Below are 20462 nucleotides of genomic sequence, written 5' to 3'. Positions count from 1 at the left end.
AAGCATCAACATTCTCTTACACCAGGTTAGGGAACTCTAGCCACCTCCCACCCCCCCCCCCCCGCCCCGCTGCCTTCTCTTGCCCAAAGACAGGTTGAGTGCCAGGGATGACTCACCTGGTGCACAAGTGATGGCCCTTCTCTAGGTTTGGCTACAAGATGTTGTGTATGTGGCTGCACACCCGGGCGGAAATACTGGCCAGCTTTTTGTGTGGCTGGGTGTATTTGTTTCCAAGGGCCACCATCACAAATTACCACAAATTGAGTGGCTTTAAACAACAGAAATTACTCTCTCACAATTCTGGAGGCCAGAAGCCCCAAATCAAGGTGACGACAGTGCCGTGCTCCCTCCAAAAGCTCTAGGGGAGGATACTTCGTCTTCTCCAGCTTTTGGTGGCTCCTGGCATATTCCTCGTCTCATAAATGTACCACTCCAGTCTCTCCCTCTGTCTCTATGACTCTGTGTGTTCAATGCCACCCCCCTCCTATCTCTTATAAAGATACTGGCCATTGCATTTAGAGCTTACCCTAAATCCAGAATGATTTCATCTGCAGATCTCTAATGAATTCTGTCTGCAATGATCCTATTGCCAAATAAGATCACATTTGGAGGTTCTGGGTAGACACGAATTTTACAGGGGACTCTATTCAATCCACTAAGTATTTGGCAAAGGGGGCGATACATTTATTGTTTTCTAATAATAAGGGTCAAGCTGACCTTCTCTGAGAAAGTTTGCTTATTTCTCAATTTCTTCCCCCAATCTGAAAACAGTTTGATGCAATTTATAGTAAATACACTGTACAGACGTCCTGAACCATTAAAATGGAAAGACAGAAGTCAACTAACAAATACGAAGGGGAAAGGGGCATGATATCCAGAAATGTAAGCAGAGCAAAGCTCTGATTCTTGAATCTTCTAGAAGTAGAAATGAGCCTCTGATGGGTATTTCTCCCACCTTGGATTAGATAAGGAGGGAGACCAACTTTCCCTTGATCCTGAATGTAAAAAGAAAGTTCTCCTGTGGGAACCCAGAATTTTAGGAAAGCACGGGGGCCTTCTAGAGACAGATTCTTCCAGTGGCTCCCCGCAAATGCTGAGACACATTGTTAATTTGTCAGATGAAGGCGATGATAGCATGAAGGGGAAGGCCTGGGTCCTAGCAAATACCTTTGTGATATCAGGATAAGGGGCAGAGAAGTTTAAAGAGCTAAGGCTTAACAGATCCCTTGGGGTGGGGCTGGGGCTGGGGCTGGGGCTGGGGCTGGGGCTGGGGCTGGGGCTGGGGCGAGTGGCAGGTTACATTTATTGCCAGCTTTTATCTGTAATACTTCATAAATATTTTCTCAACCTAGTTTTCATCAATACAGTCCAGGCTCAGCGGTAGGTCCAGGGCACAGAGATTAGTCTAACATGTTTCCTGGATCCAGCAGAGAAAGGCCAAGTAGCAGTTGCTGGAAAGTTCTCTGGGCAGGAGCCGAGGAATAGGCAAATTACAGATGAGGTCATCTAGAAGTACTCAGAAGACATTGCCCCTTAGCAGTCTAGAACTTAAACTGCAGGCTGTAGTAGGTTCACATTTTTATGTTACCTAAATTCTGGTGGGAAAAATAAATGTATTTCTTCTGTATCTACACTCTCTTGTTACTCAGGCCTCCATGGTCGAATACCAAATACTTCTCCTGATCATGTGCAGATTCGTGCAGCAGCCATCTTTGTGATTTTTCTCAGACATTTCAAACTCAAACTCTGTTCATTTCATGATCTTCCCAAGCCCAGTAACTTGATCCCCAGAGCTGTTGCTAGAAGCAGGAGGTTCACATAGCCAGCACACAAGTCAGTGCCAGTGGGAGAGAGCTGTTATTTCCCTGTCTTCCTCTCTCCCTACTCTGGGCTTACGAAATACCACGTGCCCTCTCTGGTACCCTGGCTCCGTGGTGTCATCCTCTAAGATGTCACAGAGTCTCCACCTGATCCCCAGCTAGAGAGACTCCTCACCATCTTCTGCTGTGACATCAACTCTTTCTCAGCTGATTCTGTGCCCTGTTCCACGGCCGGTGTTCAGGCCCAGGGACTCAGTGTTCTCCCCTTTGCTCTGAGACCACAAGGAATATGGGGGCCTCTCTCTAAATCAAGGACACATCCATGTCTCCATTACCACTTCTTGCCTGCTATACCTTGATGGCTCAGAGGCCACCACTCTGATATACCTGGGAAGTGAGAGACACAACTACTGTCTACACTAAGACCCCCAAGCTAAGAGAGGGTCTGCTTCTCCCACAAGGACCTGGTCTTAGGAGGCAGAGGGCAGGCTCTTCTAGATGCATAGCATAGGTTAAAAATGCGAACTCCTGACCTGGGTTGATTGGGTGCAACTCTCAGCTCCACCATTTATCAGCTGTAGGACTTTGGGCAAGAGGTCATTGAACCTCTCTTTGTCTCAACTCATCTATAAAACAGTGCTACCCTATAGGTTTAAGTGGGCCACTATACATGCATATAAACTTCTGTGCAGGTTTCATGCAGGACAGAACCTACCACATTGCGAGCATTGCAAAGACTTTTCTGCCGCAGTTATTAGGAATAGTATTTGAATTAGTACTATTCCACCTTCCACTTTTTCCCTCCCTCCCTCTTTCCCCCCACAGCTCAGAACTTCTCATCTTCTAGCATGAGGTAGAAAAAGCTGTACTCCAACTGTGTGCTCCAGCTCCTTCCACCTACACCTAGACCACAGGTTTTTTTGTTCCATTTATTTTTTTTAATGTTTATTTATTTTTGAGAGAGACAGAGAGAGAGAGAGAGACTGAGCATGAGCGGGGGAAGGGCAGAGAGAGAGGGAGACACAGAGTCCGAAGCAGGCTCCAGGCTCTGAGCTGTCAGCACAGAGCCCGACATGGGGCTCGAACCCACAAGCCGTGAGATCATGACCTGAGCTGAAGTCAGACACTTAACCGACTGCGCCACTCAGGCCCCCCTTGTTCTATTTATTTTCAAAGGCTTTTGGTGACAGTCCCCATCAGTGCTGACCTCACGTTTCAGTGCCCACATGGGGACAGTCATGGGGCTAAGGACATGTGGGGAAATGAAGGAGTTAAGGTCCCACGTCCGCCCTTCACTAGGCAGTCTCCAGGAACATTGGCTGGGAGGTCTGGGGAGAAGCCATGTCCTGGTGGTGGCTGTATCTCTGCATTTGCACATCCGTGCAGGACTCTGGAATCGACATTGGGGACATCACCGCAAGGAAGGCCCTGAGAAAACAGCTGCAGTGCAAGACCTTCCGATGGTACCTGGTCAGCGTGTACCCGGAGATGAGGATGTACTCGGACATCATTGCCTATGGAGTGGTAAGGACCTGCCCCTTGGGGTTCACTCAGACACAGAGAGCAAGGCCAGAGAGAGGTATAGAGTCAGGGGAGAGCCTGACTCCACGGGACCTCTGGTAGACCAGCGGGCAAAAGGCAGCTTTTGGTTTCATAGACAACCTCTCTGTTCCCTTGAGAGGTGCTTAGTCTCTCCTCTGGAGCCTCAAGCAATTTAGCTCTAGCCTCAAACCTGCATGTGCTACTTAATAAAACAAAACCCTGCAGTTAGGTTAAGATTGCAAGGTAACATACCAATCACCCACTGTTCCCCAAGCAACGGGTGCCTGAGGTTCTAGTGACCAGCCTGTATGCCTCCCCCACCGAAGGGGCTTATGCTTTCCACTCACACGCACAGCCTCTAGGAAAGGAGTTCTGGAACACAACCTTCTTGAGTTCACTGTATTTGGGGGGAGGCGCCAACCCCCTGTTGTTTGGCACAGAGCAGTTACCCTTATGGAGGGCAGAGCACAGGGTTTGGATGCAGACAGATGTGGTTCGGATCCAAACCAATCTTGACCAAGCTGCTTCTCAGTCAAGTGTCTTAACATCTATGGGCCTCAGTTTCTCCCTATGTTAAATGGGGCAAAATAATGCTGTACTCCTAGAATAGAAAAATGTCTCAGCTATATAAATATATATCCTGATGATTTGTATTTTCTAAGGTTAAAATACTTTTAATATGGTAAATTCTACCATTATCCCAATGTTCCCAGGACGATTCAACTCTTAAAGTGTTTTCAATGATACCTGATTGATTTTTTTGATATCTCATCTGGTCTTTGATTCCTGAACACATAGAGCTTTTCTGCTGACAGCTATAAGCCCCCAAAACTACAAAGATTTCTCACCACCTTGTTCCAGGGTGGGGGGTGACAAAAAGGCAAAGTGACCTTCCCATGTTCACATAGGTCATTAACACAGAACTGAGTCTAAAACATCATCTTTTTTTCTTAATTCTTTTTAATCTTTATTTATTTTGAGAGAGAGACGGAGTGTGATCAGGGGAGGAGCCAAGAGAGGGGGAGACACAGAATCAAATGCAGGCTCCAGGCCCTGAGCTGTCAGCACAGAGCCCAAAGCGGGGCTCGAACTCAGGAATGGTGAGATCACGGCTTGAGCTGAAGTTGGATGCTTAACCGACTGAGCCACCCAGGCACCCCCTCAAACATCAGCTTCTGATAGCACTCTGCTCCCTCTCTTTGGAGAGAATCCCCGCAGACCTTTTTGATATTCTAGGATGAAACTCAGAGGAAGAACTGTGACCTCCCCTCCGATAAGCTGTGGTCAAAACTGAGTTGAAGGCCTGCCTCAGCAGGAATATAATGGGCGTAGCATCTGCTTGGGTTGGGGTGAGAGGAAAATGCTTGCTGAGGATTGGCCTCCATGTTCTCAGTGGGCCTCCCAACTCTGACATCCTAGGATGCTATAAGACACAGAGCCAGGATCCCAGGAATCCTGTCCCCCAATGAGACTTTTGTTGTCCAGCAGACCAACCTATAGGAGGGAGTCAGATCCTCCCACAAGAGTTTCCATGGCATGGTTGACGTGTCCTGAGGAAATCACTCAGTGGCCCCTTGCGTCTCCATTTCTCAGGCTGGTGTAATTTGGGTGCCAGAAAACTCACCTGAAGCTTCAGATCCTCTTGTTCCCATGGAAACACACCAGACTATGAAGTACCTATCAACCCCATCTATCTCCCTAGGGCCATATTGAGGACACAGCTGTTACTGGTCCCCCTGCACTCTGCCCATAGCAAGTTGTATATGATGCTTGGCCATGGTTGGACCCAATCCAAAAGGGAGGGTTATGCTACTGTGGCTCTGGAGAAACTATTGGCCCCAAACCCCTGTGAGCTAGGGCCAGCTTCTGGATTCATGTTCTCACCAAGCTGTCAGCTATAGCTGAACAGTATCAGCCAAACAGTATTAACTACAGTGGGAAAGCAACAGTGGAGGTTTGTGTATACGGCCATTGCAGTACTGGGCCTTACCAAAAGCATTCTTGTCTTCCAAGCAAAAGGGTCTCATCCTAATGAAATGTACAGCAGACTTACCATGTAGCCCTCACCACCACACCCAGAAACCTTTCGTTGATCAAATAGTAAATGGCATATACAGGGTTGAGATATGGATCTGAGTCCTTAGTTAGAGCTGCTTTTACTCTGGTGTGCTGAAAATCCATTCTCTCATCATCCCAAAGGACTGAGCAGTGCTAACCATCCCTAGGGCTAGCAGAGGTCTCTGACCCCCACCCCCACATGTTCATCTGCCAGCCCCTGCTCAGGGAGCCCAGCCAGCCTCCCCTCCCTTCTGGCTCCTCCACAGCCTGGGCTCTGACAGAGTAGAGACACGCTGGCTTGTCAAGGAGCATAATTAACTCTTAATGGGGGCAACAGGGTGAAGATGGGCAAAGCAGGATGCAGCCACAAGAGGATTTGCTGAGGCTGAATCATTCTTCCTGGTGATTATTTTTATTCTGAAATGCAGAGATGTCTTCTTGGGGGTAAAGCTTCTTCTTACTTTTTCCGTGCTAACTTACGCCAAACTACACATTGCTCAGGTCAAATAACCTCCTGGAACTCTCAGTGGGCCTAGGTCAAGTCTATAACCCAGCCCATTAATCCACTCACAGGTCCCTTTAATGACTGCCACAGGCAGAAGGGCCTCTGGGCCCCATTGTGTGGGAACGGGTTTCCCCCGATGGTGGAGCTCCATGTCCAAGAGGCGGGGTCTTTGGATTCATCCCAGCTCTAGTGTGGACAGCGAAGATGGAACAGCATCTGGAAACAGACACACCCAGCTTCTGAACGTTAGCTTTGACACTTACTCTGTGTGATCTTGACAGGTTATAAAACCTTAAAAGTTATAGTTACACCATCTGAGGGGGCAGTTTTCAGTCTCAGGATTGTCGCCAGCTGCATGAGGAAAAGAACTTTACACTTGTCCACCTGCCAGTGTTGTTCATTTGGGAATGCCATCCATTTGTTCATTTTCTTCACTCATTCATTCATTCCACATGGATTTACTGTCTGCTATGGGCCAGGACTGGCCCGTGTCACAGACCATGAGAAAGACATAGCCCCAGCCTACTCAGACAGGGGAGAAAGGCACGTGAAGAAGCAGTAAGAACACAGCACACCAAGTGCTACAGTAAGAGAAATGGAGATGATGATGAAGCATAGGGCCATGACCTTACACCCAGATGTGGGTCAGGAAACACTTCCAGAGCAACAGAGAAGCTGAGAGCAGAAGGAAGAAGAGGACTTCGTATGACAAAATGAAGGCAAAAGTAGAGGTGACATGGGGAAGAGCCCATGCAATGGAAATGGCATCACAGACGACGAGGTGAGGCAGACCTTCTATGCCACTGTTCCTCACCCTTAAAAGAGATCATATTACCTGGCTGCATTGCTCTGAGGATTAGGGGAGATAACACATGGAAAGCACTTCACATGGTAGCTGGCACATAGATGCAGCCATGAAAGCTAGTTTCCCTGAATGGCTCTCAGGAAGGTTATAGCCGTAATAATAGTAGCTAACAATTATTACACATTTGCTATTTACCAGGCTCCATGCTATGTACTCATAGGTAGTGTCTCATTTAACCCTCATAACAACCCTGTGAGGTAGGCACTATTATTATCCCTATTTTAGAGAGGAGAAAACAGACAAGAAGGAGTAAATGTTCTTTGTCCAAGACCACACAGCTGGAGCCAGGATTCCATCCCAGCCTGTCTCTCCCAATAGCATCAACAGACCACCTGCTTAATGGGGGAGGAATGACACAGAGCTGGGGGCACTTTATCAAAAGCCACCACCTACCTCCTCACCCAGGGGATAGCTTTGAGAACCTAGCAGAAAGCCAAGTCTGACATCAGGGCTCCATGGATCTTTTGCTTTTGCTTTGTGACAGCTGTTAGCGGGTCTCACTAATGGATTACAGTTCTCAGCTTTAGATGTGACACCCACCTCTCTGTAGGCTGTGGGAGAAGTCCAGAGAGTGTTTACGTATGCTGCCTCACACAGGCAAGCCAAATAGTTCTTCTATAAACGAGGATTTGCTACATAGATGTTTCTGGAGCCTCTGCCTAGGGAGCTGGCACACATTTATATTTCTTCAGAACTTCCAAACTGCAAGTTTGGTATTGAGATGCCTTTGCCTGGTAGAGGAGAGGAAGCTCAAGAGAAAAGAATTGGACTCTGTTCCTTGTCCCCTGTCAAGAACAGGGGATTCACAGAGCACACACGTGCCTCTGGTTGTTGCATTTTGCACCCCTAATTGGGTCCATTGCCTTCCTGCCACAAGTTGTCAAGACCATGAAAATTCAGCCACCATCAGCCTCTGGCCTCCTTGGCTAGATGCCCCACCTGTGTAGTCCATTGCCCTGGTCTTCCCTGAATTCCAACATCCCTCTTCCGTTCTAAGCAGAGTGCTTCGGTTGCTAACAAGAGCTATGTATCAGCTAGCTCAAGTTGAGGTGGCTAACGATACCACAAACTCTAATGGGCACAGAAAGTAAAGTGCAGCTGGACATGGGCACCTGAGCCCAGAAGCCACTAAAGCCATAGCAGGGGCAGAACTTCTCTAATCCTGTCTCATGCTTCATTTCTTCCTTGGCCACATTGGATCTCTCAGCTTACATATGGCCCGATAGATCCCCCATACCCAATCTAAATGGCTTCACAATTCTTGTGGCCACCACCCATTGACCACACTGACTCTCTCATCTAGAGTTCTAGGACAGAGTAAGAGGATGATGAGATGCTTACATTCCAGAAGGAGAAGGATGGAGAATAGAGAAAGAAATAGAATTATTAACTCATTCTAAACTGCTTGTTGGTGCCCACCATGGTCTACTCAGCTATAGCTGGTGAGCAGGGCCATGTGGACCATAACCTGTCCTCTCCAGGGACTGGAAGTAGACATATGCCAGAAAGGAACATTGAATATTGGCTTTCTTACCAGACATGGTAAGACACTGGTCCATGGTACCCAGGCACTGGTTCTATTGATTGCTATGTGCCTGTAGGTGAGGATAAGAGATACCTCTCTCTTCCCCTACTCCCATCCTGGACCCCTTATCCACCTGTCTGACCTCCACTCTGGAGATTCATCATCTGGGCACCACGGGGGCCAAGCCAGCCCCTGTTGGATCTGCAGGAGGCAGAAAGGACCCAGAGGACATCTCAGGTCTGAAGGCAGCTAACATATTGCCCACTTTGCCCAACCTTCCAGAGCAAAGACTTCTAACCAAGGACTATTGAAAGCCGTGGTGCCACCCCTATGGAAATAGACAGGGTAAAGAAACTGGCACCATCTTGTGCATGTGTGAATATCTTTTATTTCTACCTGGACTGTCACAGTTTAACAACACAAAAATGCTTCTCCTTCACAGGAGGCTGGTTTTCCCTCAGCACCTTCATGCAAGGCAAAAGCTGGTGGTTATTGCTCTCCAGAGTATTCAAGGGGCCGTGGGGCGATTATGGACATGGGACTTGTCTCAGTGGAATGCTGGCTTCTCCTGACTTAATGCATTTGTTTCTCTGTTCCTTTCTCCTTGGTGTGGCTACCTTTCCTCTGGTGTCCAGCTGCAGAACTCTCTGAAGACCGATTTGTGTCTTGATCAGGGTCCAGACACAGAGAACGTTCCCATCGTGTACATCTGCCATGGGATGACACCGCAGGTGAGTTCCCTGAGAGAGGCTCCTGTTGGGGGTGTACACATGTATGTCCAGTGTGGAGAAGGATAGCTAAAGTCATGTTGTGGCTACTGTAGGCCCAGAGGCTTCCAGGGCTCTTCAATAAGAGTATGCTCATGAGTAGAAGAGGAGAGTCATGCCTGCCTTGCCTGGAAGGAGGTGGGGGGCGGGGAGCAGAAGCTGGGATGCCTGGATCCCCTGGGGTGGGGAGCAAGGAAAGGGATAAATTTCTAAAGAGGAACGCCTGCCTTATTGGAGAAACTATGGGTAAATCTCAGTCCTCGCTCTGGCAGCCATGCCCTTCCCTAGCAGGTGGGAACCCAAGGTCCCCCCAAGCTCCCTGACATCTCAGAATCTCTTCACAGTGCCATTTCATGGCCTCTGGGCTCTGCCCTTTAGTAGATCACAGCTGGAGCCAAGATCTGTAGCCAGGAGAACTTTTCTAGCTCTCAGGACCTTCTCCTGGTGGAGAATGAGGGGAAGCTACCAGGGAAATAACTTATCCTAGGAAAAATTAGCCAGTCATAGCCTAGGCTCCAGATATCCAAAGAGGGTGCTGAAACACAGGCAAGAGAAATGGCTTATTCAATAGAGTACAACGGACAGCCATTTTTCCACGGATGCCACAGACTGACCTGTTCTGACACTTTGAGTTTACTTATCTTACCTCCAGAAGGGCACGATGATTTTTTTTTAAAAAGATGGTATAGAAGATGTGTATATTTGTGCAATTATAACTGAGTGTTTAAAAGAGTGGTTACCCACCTAAACATACAACTGAAGGCTATCACGATTTGTGTGTGCTGAGACTTAGAGCAACTATCCACTGTGACCTCCACCTGCTCGTCCTTTATGGGGGCCAAGCTGCTGTGACATCACTGACTGGTCAGTTGTAAGTCAGCAGATCACACTCTCCCCATACCACACAGTATAGCAGCTCATTCCTCATTCTTACAATGCTGCGATATTTTTCATAGATGACTATTTTTATGTAAAATTTTTATTGACGCGCAACATACGTACAGAAAGTAGCCAATTGTAAGTGTACAGATTAGTGAGTTTTCAGAGCAAATGCACCAACATAACCAGCCCCTAGATTAAAAAAAAAAAGAGCATTATTGCCTGATTCTGAATTTTATATAAATAGGATCCTAGGGTGTATGCTTTCTCATGTTGGCTTCTGTCTTTCCTCATCATATTTGTAAAGTTCCTCCATGCTGCTACATGTAGCTGTAATTTTCATTACTGTGTAATTTTCCATTTTATGAATATACAGTATTGCCTATATATTTATGGCTGATGGACACCTGGGAAATTGCCAGTTTGAGAGTATCATGAATACTGCTGCTATGAACATCCTTGTTCAGGTCTTTTGGTGCACATTTGGACTCATTTCTTTTGGATTTATACCTGAGTCAAATCACTGAATCATAGGGTTGATGTGTGTTTACTTTTAGCAGACAATGCCTGCATTGGTTGGCTGGGGCTGCTGTAACAAAATGTCACGGGAATTTATTTTCTCACAGTTCTGGTGGCTGGGAAGTTCAAGATCAAAGTGCTGGCTGATGTGGTTTCTGGTGAGGGCTCTTTCTGACTTGCTGATGGTTACCTTCTCTGTGTCCTCACACAGAAGGAAGAGAAAGAATGAGAGAGCTCTCTGGTGTCTCTTCTTGAAGGGACACTAATCCCATTAGATCAGGGCTTGACCCTTATGACCCCATTTAACCTCAAAGATTTGGAAAATTCTCATCCTGTCCATATGGCATGTTCTGAAGAGAACCCTGAGTGTGACTGAACACTGATTAGGAGACCATGGTAGGACTCGTGGACTCAATCGGCTATCACAGCAGCAGAAGCCATAAATAGAGATGAGCTTATACCAGCAGAGACACTGGCAGCCTCCACTGAAGAGAGGACAGAATGAAGGCAGGCTGATGGGTTTCTTAGATTTCACAAGGCAGGAGCATAGAGCTGTTCATCTGTCAACATGCACTATTCCTCAAGAGAAGAAAGATGCTAAAGGCCAGACCCACCAACAGACCCAGGGGCAAGGCTGTCACCTCAAAGGGCAGGCCTACCTCTCTGGTTTCAGTGGTCCAGGATGACCCTTCCCAGGACCTCAGGGGTAGGGTCAAAGCAATGAGTGGCTTGGGCAGGGCCACCCCAGAGGTCCAAAGGGTCAGGCAACTCCACAGAGCCATAGGGTGATGCCACCCCAGTGGGCCTGGAGGGAAGAGCATCAAGACAAAGAGGATTGTTCTCAAGCCTTGAGATTAAATGGAATTAGCCTTGCTGGGTTTTGGACTCATTTGGGATCCATCACCTCTTCCTTCCAATTTCCCCCTTCTGGAACACACTTGTCTAACCAGTGTTTGCCCAGCCACCATATTTTAGAAGCACATAACTTCTCTGATATCACAGTTTCTCAGCTGGGGAGAAGTTTTGCCTTGGAATAAATCACACTTTGAGCTTCATGCCCATCTGATTTCGATGATACTTTGATGACATTTGGACTCTAGAGTTGATGCTGGAATGACTTAAGATTTCAGGGGCTGTTGGGGTGAAACAAATGCATTGTGCTTGGGAGAAGGAAATTAACTTGGGGGGGCAGGGGAAGAATGCTATGGACTGAATTGTGTCACCCCCAAATTCATATGTTGAATCACTAACCCTGACTGTATTTGGAGCAAGGAAGCAATTAAGGTTAAATAAGGTTATAAAGGTAGATCCCTGATCTTATAGAATTAGTGTCCTTGTAAGAAGAGGCACTACAAAATTTCTCTCTCTCTCTTCATCTTTGTCTCTGCCATGTGACAACACAGCAAGAAGGTGGTTAGCAAGCTAGCAAGGGAGCTCTCCCTGGAACCTGAAGGCACCAGCACTTAGGTCTTGGACTTCCCAGCCTTCAAAACTGTGGGAAAATGACTTTCTGTTATTTAAGCCACCCAGCCTGTGATACTTTGTGGTGGCAACCCAAGCCAACCCAATACACTGTCAAACAGATTTCCAAATTAATTAGTTCAATTTTCACTCGTGCCAACCATGTTATCTAGTTGTTCCACATCCTTGCCAACACTTGGTATTACCTGTCTTTTTAAATTATAGACATTGTGGCAGGTGTATAGTATCACACCATGGTTTTAATTTGCATTTCTCTGATCGTTAATGCAGTTGGACACTGGAGTTTTCAGCTCAGAAATTCCCCCAGGTTATTCTTGAGTATGGGCCAACGTGGCCAGGTCACAAGTAGTTTTGTCTTTTTGTCAATTCCTCGTCTGCTTTTTAATACATGCAGTCCAGGAGACAATGAAGGAACTTGCTTTTAACAAGTCTACGTGGAAATCTGCAGGATTGTTGCTTATCTGGATCATTGGACAAATGTTGAGTGTTTTCTCTGTGGGATAGCAGATGTCAGTTTGGGCAAAGGCTGCCAGTCTACTAGCTGCTGCTGGTTCAATATAGGGCAGTCTGTGTTGTGGCTAAGAGCATGGATTATGGAATCAGGTCGTGTGGAATCAAATATCAGCTTCAATGCTCTCTAGTTGTCACATTTTTAAATGGGCAAGTTTTTAAAGGTGGGCCTATTGTATTTTTGTAAAATGTGGATTCATAGTGGTATATACCATCAAGGTTGTTGTAAAGATTTAACACATGTATTTAAAATAGTGTCTGGTAGGGGCACCTGGATGGCTCAGTCGGTTGGGTGGCCGACTACAGTTCAGGTCATGATCTCACGGTCTGTGAGTTTGAGCACCTCATCGGGTTCTGTGCTGGGAGCTCAGAGCCTGGAGCCTGCTTCAGATTCTGTGTCTCCCTCTCTCTCTGCCCCTTCCCTGCTTGCTCTCTCTCGCTCTCTCTCAAAGATAATAAACATTAAAAAATGTTTTAAATAGTGTATGGTATATAGTAAGCACTCAATAAATATTAGATGTTAATGTCGCAATAGTGCTATACTATTACTATTGCTTTTGCTTATTAAGCCTTGCTCAGTATAAATACCTTCAAGATTCTAACTCCAGCCCACACTGGACTGACTTTCCTTGGCCTCATGGGCCATGTGCTATGGATTCCTGCCCTGGTAAAAGCCTACCCCTAGACTAATGGAGCATCACTGAGTTTCTGTGGCAGCAAAAATACAGTGGAATAATGGAAAGGGGGGCTTCGGGAATCCGGAGTTCTAGGCTTGGTCTTGCCACACATTTGTAATGTCACCTTAACCCTCTCTGAGCCTTTGTTTTATCCTTTTATTGAGACATGATTGTACACTGAAGTACATATATCTGAAGTGTTCAGTTCAGTGAATTTCCATATTTGCAGGCAACCACGTAGGCAGAATCCAGATTGAGCCTGTCATCCCACTGGGCTTTCCTCATTCCTCCTCTTGGTCAATACTCTACACCCAAAGGTAATGGCGATTCTGATCCCTAGCACCACTGATTCGTCTCATCTGGGCCTGTCTTCTGTGCAAATGAGGAAGCTGTGCTGGCCAGCTGTAGGCCCAGCTCTACCAGCTCTATCTACTTACCTTCAATTCCTTCGTTCTGAAATTTAGTTGGCCTGAGAAGCTGTGAGTTTGTGCTGGGCTTGCCAGGAAGGCTGGGAGCTGCCTTCCCTCGGTGCTTTATGAATCAACTCCTTCATGGAGATATGCAGCAAGTCTTAAAGACTTGGGTCCCCCTCCCCATTCCTGTACTAGGCTGTACAGGGAGCACAGGGTCCCAGTTGCCTTCTCCCACCAGGCCCACAGGGGAGGTGCACAGTTGTTAGTGCCCAGAGATAAGGAGGCTGGAGACTAACCTCAGATCAAACACATTTCCCAGAACAGGGTGATAGGTAACCTGCCATGGCGGGAACTTGTTGAGTCTGGCCTGCCCTGTGGCCCAAGAGGATGGGTTCATCCTGGAGATGGGCTATGTGTCCTTGGTAGAGTTCCTCCATCCACCAGACATAGAAGCAGGTGCACAGGATAAGCAGTGGGTGACAAGGCAGGGCTTCTGACTGGCAAGCCTTCCCAAAGGTATACACTAGCCCTTAAAAACTTCACTGGCTCCTGGGGGGTGGGGCAGGGCGGGTTGGATGGGGAGGAGCAAAGGAGAGGCTTAGGGCTATCACCTTAGTATGCGGTCAGGGTACACCTCATGAGGGGACTGGACAAATATAGAGCCTGAATCTCTTAGACTTGGTCCAAATCACACCCTTGATATATATTTCCAGGGACATTCCCCCCACACACACTGACAGCTCTTGGAAAAATCTCGTTACCATGGCCACAGAGGCCACAGAGGCCAGGGAAGTTCACTTATGCACAGATGAGACTGCCACATACAACTGTGCAGGTGGTACACTGCACAACTCCAGGGGAGGGATGTGGCACCTCACATTGTTGTCTGGGGAGTAGAGATCAGCCCAAAGTTACAGTCTTTCTAGACTCTGCTAGGAGTTCCTTCCTTGATAGGAAGCTTGAAAATGCTGAAAAGCAAACGATGAGGCAATATATAGTGGTCAAGAACCAGACTGTCTGGGTTCGAATCCCAGTCAGACCACATACCAATTGGGTTCCTTGAATAGGTGGCAAAATTTCCTTGTGCCTCAATTTTCTCACCTTTAGAATAGAGATTATAGCAGTACCTACCTTCAGGGTTATTATAAGAATTAAATCAATCAATGCACATAAAGCACTGAGACCACAAACCTGGTACACAGTCATTGCTTACTAGATATTGGCTCTTATTATTACAAGATTGGTAAAGAAACTCAAGACTGTGTCCTTGAGAACGGGAATTGTTTAGCCTGGAGAGGAACAGATCTAAGAGAGACATGAAAATGTCCAAAATTATAAAAGGCACATATTTTTGGCTGAGTATACAGAAACTCTTCCCAGTCATTGGCTCTGATGATACTGTGACCTCTCCATCATCAGAAGTGTCCAAGTCAACTCTGGTGGACTCCAGGGGCATTATGAAAGGTTCCTATATCATGTAGGTGCTTAAGCTAAGAAATCCCTAAGGGCACTCCCACCCTAGAATTGTATGACCTTTTAATTCATTACATTTTTTTTCTTCTGAAATCAGTGAGAGTCCAACATGTACCAGGTCATGTTCTTGGCCCTGGGAAACAGTCATGAGCCAGATGGAAGTCACTGCCCTCATTAAGTCCCCATTCTAGGGCTGGAGACAGACTGTTCTATATTTTTTAATCCTCAAGTCTTCACCACAGCCAGGGCTTGAACTCTTCTCTCTCCTAAGAATTACACATGTGGCCAGAGTTGAGCCGTGTGGCTTGGATTTCAGCCAAGCACGGCCAAGAATGGTGAAGGAAGAAAAAGGTCAAGAAGGCAGGACAGCAAGATGATCCAGTTTATCCTGCTGACCCGGAGAGTCATTTCCCTTTCTCATTTCCTTCTTTCAGATTTCTAACTTATTCCATTTGGGGTTTTAAAACCAGAAAGAATCTGTATCAGTCAGGTAATAAACAATCCTCAAACCTCATTGCCATTAATCAAACAAGTTTATTTTGTCAATTCAAAAAAGTAAAACATGATTCTTAAAATCAAAATGAACATGTGACAAAAACTTATTTAATTCCTTAATCAGGGAGCCAATAAGAAGGTCAAGCAATTCTGGAGAGCATTTGAGGAACTCAGGATCTCTAGGCATTTTCTAAAAAAGAAGGTTAGAATAAGATTGCTAGATTAGATACAAAAGCAGTCAATGTCCTATAGGGAAATAAAATCGTAGCCTTTAGTGTGATCTTTACTAGACAAATCTGGAAGTTACCATTTAACTTCCTAGTGTTTGGCTACCAGTCAAAAAGTAAATAACAAAGTCAAACACAGGTACATTCTCCTGGAAAATTGCATACCCTTAGGTGGGCTTGTTCATGCCCCAGTAGGATATTGAAAGGACAGACCATTTCCTCTCCCGTTTTGCCTTATTTCCAGGTTTTAGACATTTCTCTTACTCTGTTCACAAAGCTGGCTAAAGGCAGAGTGCCTCTTCAGGCCATTAGTGACATCCCTTGTGGATGCGCTGTCTGACCACGTGGTCTTTCCCCTAGATTATTTCCTAAGGCAGTCATCACAGTGGACCACGGCCTGGGTGGCTTAAACAACAGAAGTATATCGTCTCACAGTTCTGGAAGCTAGAAGTCCAAGACCAAGGTGTTGGCAGAGATGTGCTCCCTCTGAAGGCACCAGGAAAGGATCTGTTTCGGGCCTCTCTCCTAGCTTCTGGTAGTTCTTGGCTACCAAGAACTCTATTTGTGGTAGCATACCACCTTCGTGTGGTGTTCTCCCAGGTCTCTGTCCCTTGTCGTAAGGATGCCAGCCATACTGGATTAGGGGCCACCCTACTCCCGTGTGACCTCATCCTGACTTAACTAGTTACATCTGCAATGACTATTTCCAAAGAAGGTCCCATTCTGCGATACGGGGGGGGTGGGGGATTAGGACTTCAACATACGAACTTTTGAGGTACACAGTTCCACCCACAACCCCCCCTCAAAGGGGAAGTGTGTGCCTGGAACTCTGATTTTCATGCCTCAGATGAAAAATGCCTCACCTTACTTCCTCTCACGTCTGATTCACCAGAGCCAGTCACACAGCCCTGCCAGCTAACTACCGAGGGTGTGGGAAGCTAGGGTGTTCTGCGTGCCCAGGAAGCCGGTCTCTGCCACAGAAACTTAGATATTTGCTAAATCACTTCCACCTCTGACAAATAAGAAAACAGGAAAATGATATGAGCAGGCTAGCCTGAGCCCGTATGTACTGCAGGTCACTGACAAACACAGGGCTAGGAAGGGGGCATGTATTTTGGCTTCCAGTTTCTCCTCCAGCTTCGATCATTCGTTCTTCAAACATAGGAGACAGGTTGCGTTTCAGGAAGTCCCCATAGTTTGGAAAGTTTTGTTTTCCTTGAAAAACCAATTTAGTCTAGTGATAGGAACGGTAACATAGAGCAACTTCTAGTGGGGACACGGTGAGCTGGAAAGAGGGACTGGGTTCACATCCGTGTTTAAACCCTGTGAGAGATTCTGCTTCCGTGTTTTTTAAAAAGTTTACTCTGATATAGTTGTGATGTTCTCAGCTCTGGGTAGGAGAAAGCATAGTGTAACTAATCAAATTAGTGAGGTGAAGCTGCTGGGAAGCATGCTAATTGGTTAATGAGTAAACGTAACCATTTTATTTAAATTAGCAGCAAGTTTCAAGCTATCCTCAAAATAACTGAGAATATTAGCCCTAATTAGTGTAACAGCCTGGAAAATTTCTTCTGCTGGGAAAAATACAACAATAGGGTCTCCCCAGACTCCGTATTTAGTCGATCACTCCTTCACTCATTCATTCATTTGCTCATTCAAGAAACATGCACGGAGCATTACACTTTATGCCACGAATTGGGAGTGGCAAAGGCACTTTGCCCAGGCCCCACATCTGGAGGGGTCCCAGTGCAGACAGGAAGCCAGGCACTGGGATCGTCACAGTTCATACGATGCAGCCTGCCGCCCCGATCACCTTCTCATCAGCCCGTCAAAGGATGGATAGCACAGGACAGGGTCTGGGGGCTTCTCCTGTTCTTTGCTGCCTCCATCTTCTAGGCTACAAAAGGCCCAGGGAAAACAGTGCGTTTCCTACAGGAATGTGAATTCCTGGCTGTAGAAGAAAGATGAAAGGATCTTTAACTCCCTCTAAAGCTTTGGAAATACTTACACCGACACGTTGTGCTTCAGGAAGTGCTTTTTGACTCAGAAATATAAAGATTAGAGTTTAAACAAGTATTCTATTTTTACCCAGAGACAGCTTTCACGTTAGATTGGGTAGTAGGTTTCATAAAAGAAAAGTGTGGAATTCTAGATGGACTTTGGTGCCTTTGCGTTTTTAGATTTTTTTGGAATTTCTTCTTCATTTTTTAAAATTCTAACTTGGCTGTACGTGCATACACACGTGCCACTCCCCATGTGGGGCTGTAACGGAGCCAGGTCTCCCGCCCTGGCGGGCGCTCCTGGGGGACATTAGAGGCCTCTCATGGACTGTGCACACATCCCCCAGATCTCCCAAGTAACACCTCAGAGACAACTGAAGAGTCTTACTTTGCGCGGCAAGAATTTAAATCACCAGCCGCTTCTCTGTGACCTTTGGAAGGTTTCTCCACTTCTCTATGATTTTTATTTATCAGTACATCAGAATGGCTGAGCACTGAATGGCTGTGAGGTTTTGAAAAGCTTTCTTGAGTTTACCCCCTGGCTCTGCTAGGATCAAAGTGCGCCCCGCGCACCTCCCAGTGTGTGGCTTTGCTGCCCAGGTACCAGCTGACAAATGTTGGCACAGTGCCCTAACTGGGTTCCAGTTTGAGGGGAGCCTCAACCAGCCTTGCAACTTAGGCAGACGCCTCCAGGTCTGCATGATGCAGGGCCTCATCAGAGGTTTATTGGCCCCTGAGCTGTGGCATCTCATATTCCAGGGCCGTCATTTCCACAGGAGGCAGAATAAGTGGTACTTCTGGCGGAATGACTGGTGACATTCTGATGGCCTGTGCATGACAGCTTCTGACCCCGTGCATAGAACATGCCTGCAGGTGCTAGATCACACCCGAGGGTGGCCTCTCCGAGTGTGCAAAAGTGGGATACTCAAGGCTGGGATGGGGAGGGCTGGCATCTGCAGTCATCCCCAGCCACCCCACCCGGACCCTGAACCCCCAGGGCTGGAGTGGCTCCCTTCATCCTTACAGCCCTAGAAGCATCCATGGAGAGCTGGTGTCTAATGTATCCTTCCTGCATCCCGGGGCTCAAGAACTCACTGCACTCTATCTGCTCCTCAGTGAGGAGTGAATGCATGGTTTTCAATCCAGCCTGCGATCTCATTTCTTCCATACAGCCCTACTAAAGGACAGTAACTAGCCAGTCCTGGGCTGTGTGGGGGCTACTTGGGCGTGAATCCTGACTCTGCACTTAGAAGTTGTGTCACCTGGGACAGGATACTTAATTTCTCTTTACCTGGAATGTCTAACTAGAAACCTAGTTCACAGTAAAAACTACTTAACTATAGGAGGTTATGTTACTAGTTTGATTAATACACGTTGTATTTATATATATGTATTTCTATATAAAAGACATCATATATATGTGATTGCTATGTATTAGTCTCCCTAGATACCTTCCAGGTGTCATTTCATCTTAAAGCCCCATTGCCACCTTATTCCCACTTCAAAGATGTTGGCTCAAAGACATAAAGATGTACCCAAGTCCCCACCACAGTGAGTGGTAGATGCAGGCCCCTAGGGCCCAGAACACGATGGTAGGTGCAATTATATCACACCTCTCCCGGGGCAGAGGAAGAGGCTTGAACCTGGGAAGGGCATGCTGACCACCGGTGCTGCTTTCTTTCCTGGTACTGCCTCTCTTGGGCTCTAGATGCTTCCCCAGGGCACAGACCCATCACAAGGCTCCATCGCAGATAACCTTAGGTGGGTCCAGGGGCTATCAGCCTGGAGCTTGTCCCCACGCTGGGTGGGGGAGCGCAGCCGGTTTGGCACCTGCTTTCGGAAACCACCCATCTCCGTTTCCCTTTTGGCGGTTGCACTCGGAGCCCGAAGCATCAGCTCAGGGTGGGGGTGCGGGCACACAGTGGGGCACCGCCGGGGATGTTCATGCACAGATGTTGGCGCCGCACAGAGGGATGGTGAACTCTGCAGTGCTCCTAAGCTTCGGTGCTAAAACAAACAAACAAACAAAAAAAAGGAGCCGCTTGATTTGTTATTCATTCCACGTGATAGGTTCTTCACTTCATGTCCAGACTCCACAGTTAGAGTGGTAAACAGCGAGTTTTGCATGACTTTATTAGGCTCCCACAGGCCGGGAAGCAGCAGTCATTAGCAGCACCACGGTGGGCCAACACAGAGGAAAACAGTACTGGCTCACCACCCGGAGAGAGGCTGAACCTCCCCCCCTCCACTCTCCAGCCTTTGGAGAGCTTTGCTTCTTAGGCTTCTAGCTTGGGGACAGGTCGCTGAACCAGCATCAGAGCCGCTGAACTTAGATCCCACCTTGGACCTGGCTCTGTGCTGACAAATCCCTTCACCGCCCCCCAACCCCTCTCTTCAGCTTCCTGATCCGTCAAATGGGGCGGATTTAAATGAAGGAGCACACCCATATGTGCCTCACTCCAAGCCTGGCACAGGACCCTGCTCAGTAAGGTGGGTTTCCTATTCTAATTAGGGCAGTGTCCCCACACTTTTGAGAGCTCACTAGTCTGCCTAGAGATAATATCGACAACAGCTTACCTTTGTTTACTGCTCCTCGGCATCTTTCTAAATGCTCTGTGTGCATAATCTCAGCTAACGCCCTCAGCAGCCCTGGGAAGTAGGTTCTGTTGTTACCCCATTTGTACAGTGGAGAAAACAAGCCTCCA

At 47.2% G+C, this 20462-nt stretch overlaps 1 protein-coding gene across 1 annotated transcript in view; it reads left to right on the top strand.

Annotated features, from left to right (window-relative positions):
• The window catches only part of GALNT18 (polypeptide N-acetylgalactosaminyltransferase 18), a 179095-nt gene that overhangs the window by 122444 nt on the left and 36189 nt on the right, over positions 1-20462 (top strand). Inside the window, exons 7-8 of the mRNA XM_047071201.1 lie at positions 3207-3344; positions 8951-9046. Coding sequence (XP_046927157.1) covers positions 3207-3344; positions 8951-9046 — 234 coding nt within the window. The remainder of the gene's footprint in view (positions 1-3206; positions 3345-8950; positions 9047-20462) is intronic.

The sequence above is a fragment of the Lynx rufus genome, unplaced genomic scaffold, assembly GCF_022079265.1.
Source record: "Lynx rufus isolate CCGP_SWC_20201006 ecotype Redwood Valley unplaced genomic scaffold, mLynRuf1.p SCAF_9, whole genome shotgun sequence".
Classification (NCBI taxonomy): domain Eukaryota; kingdom Metazoa; phylum Chordata; class Mammalia; order Carnivora; family Felidae; genus Lynx; species Lynx rufus.
Note: the sequence above shows the minus strand (reverse complement) of the source record. Positions and strands in the feature narration are given on the sequence as shown.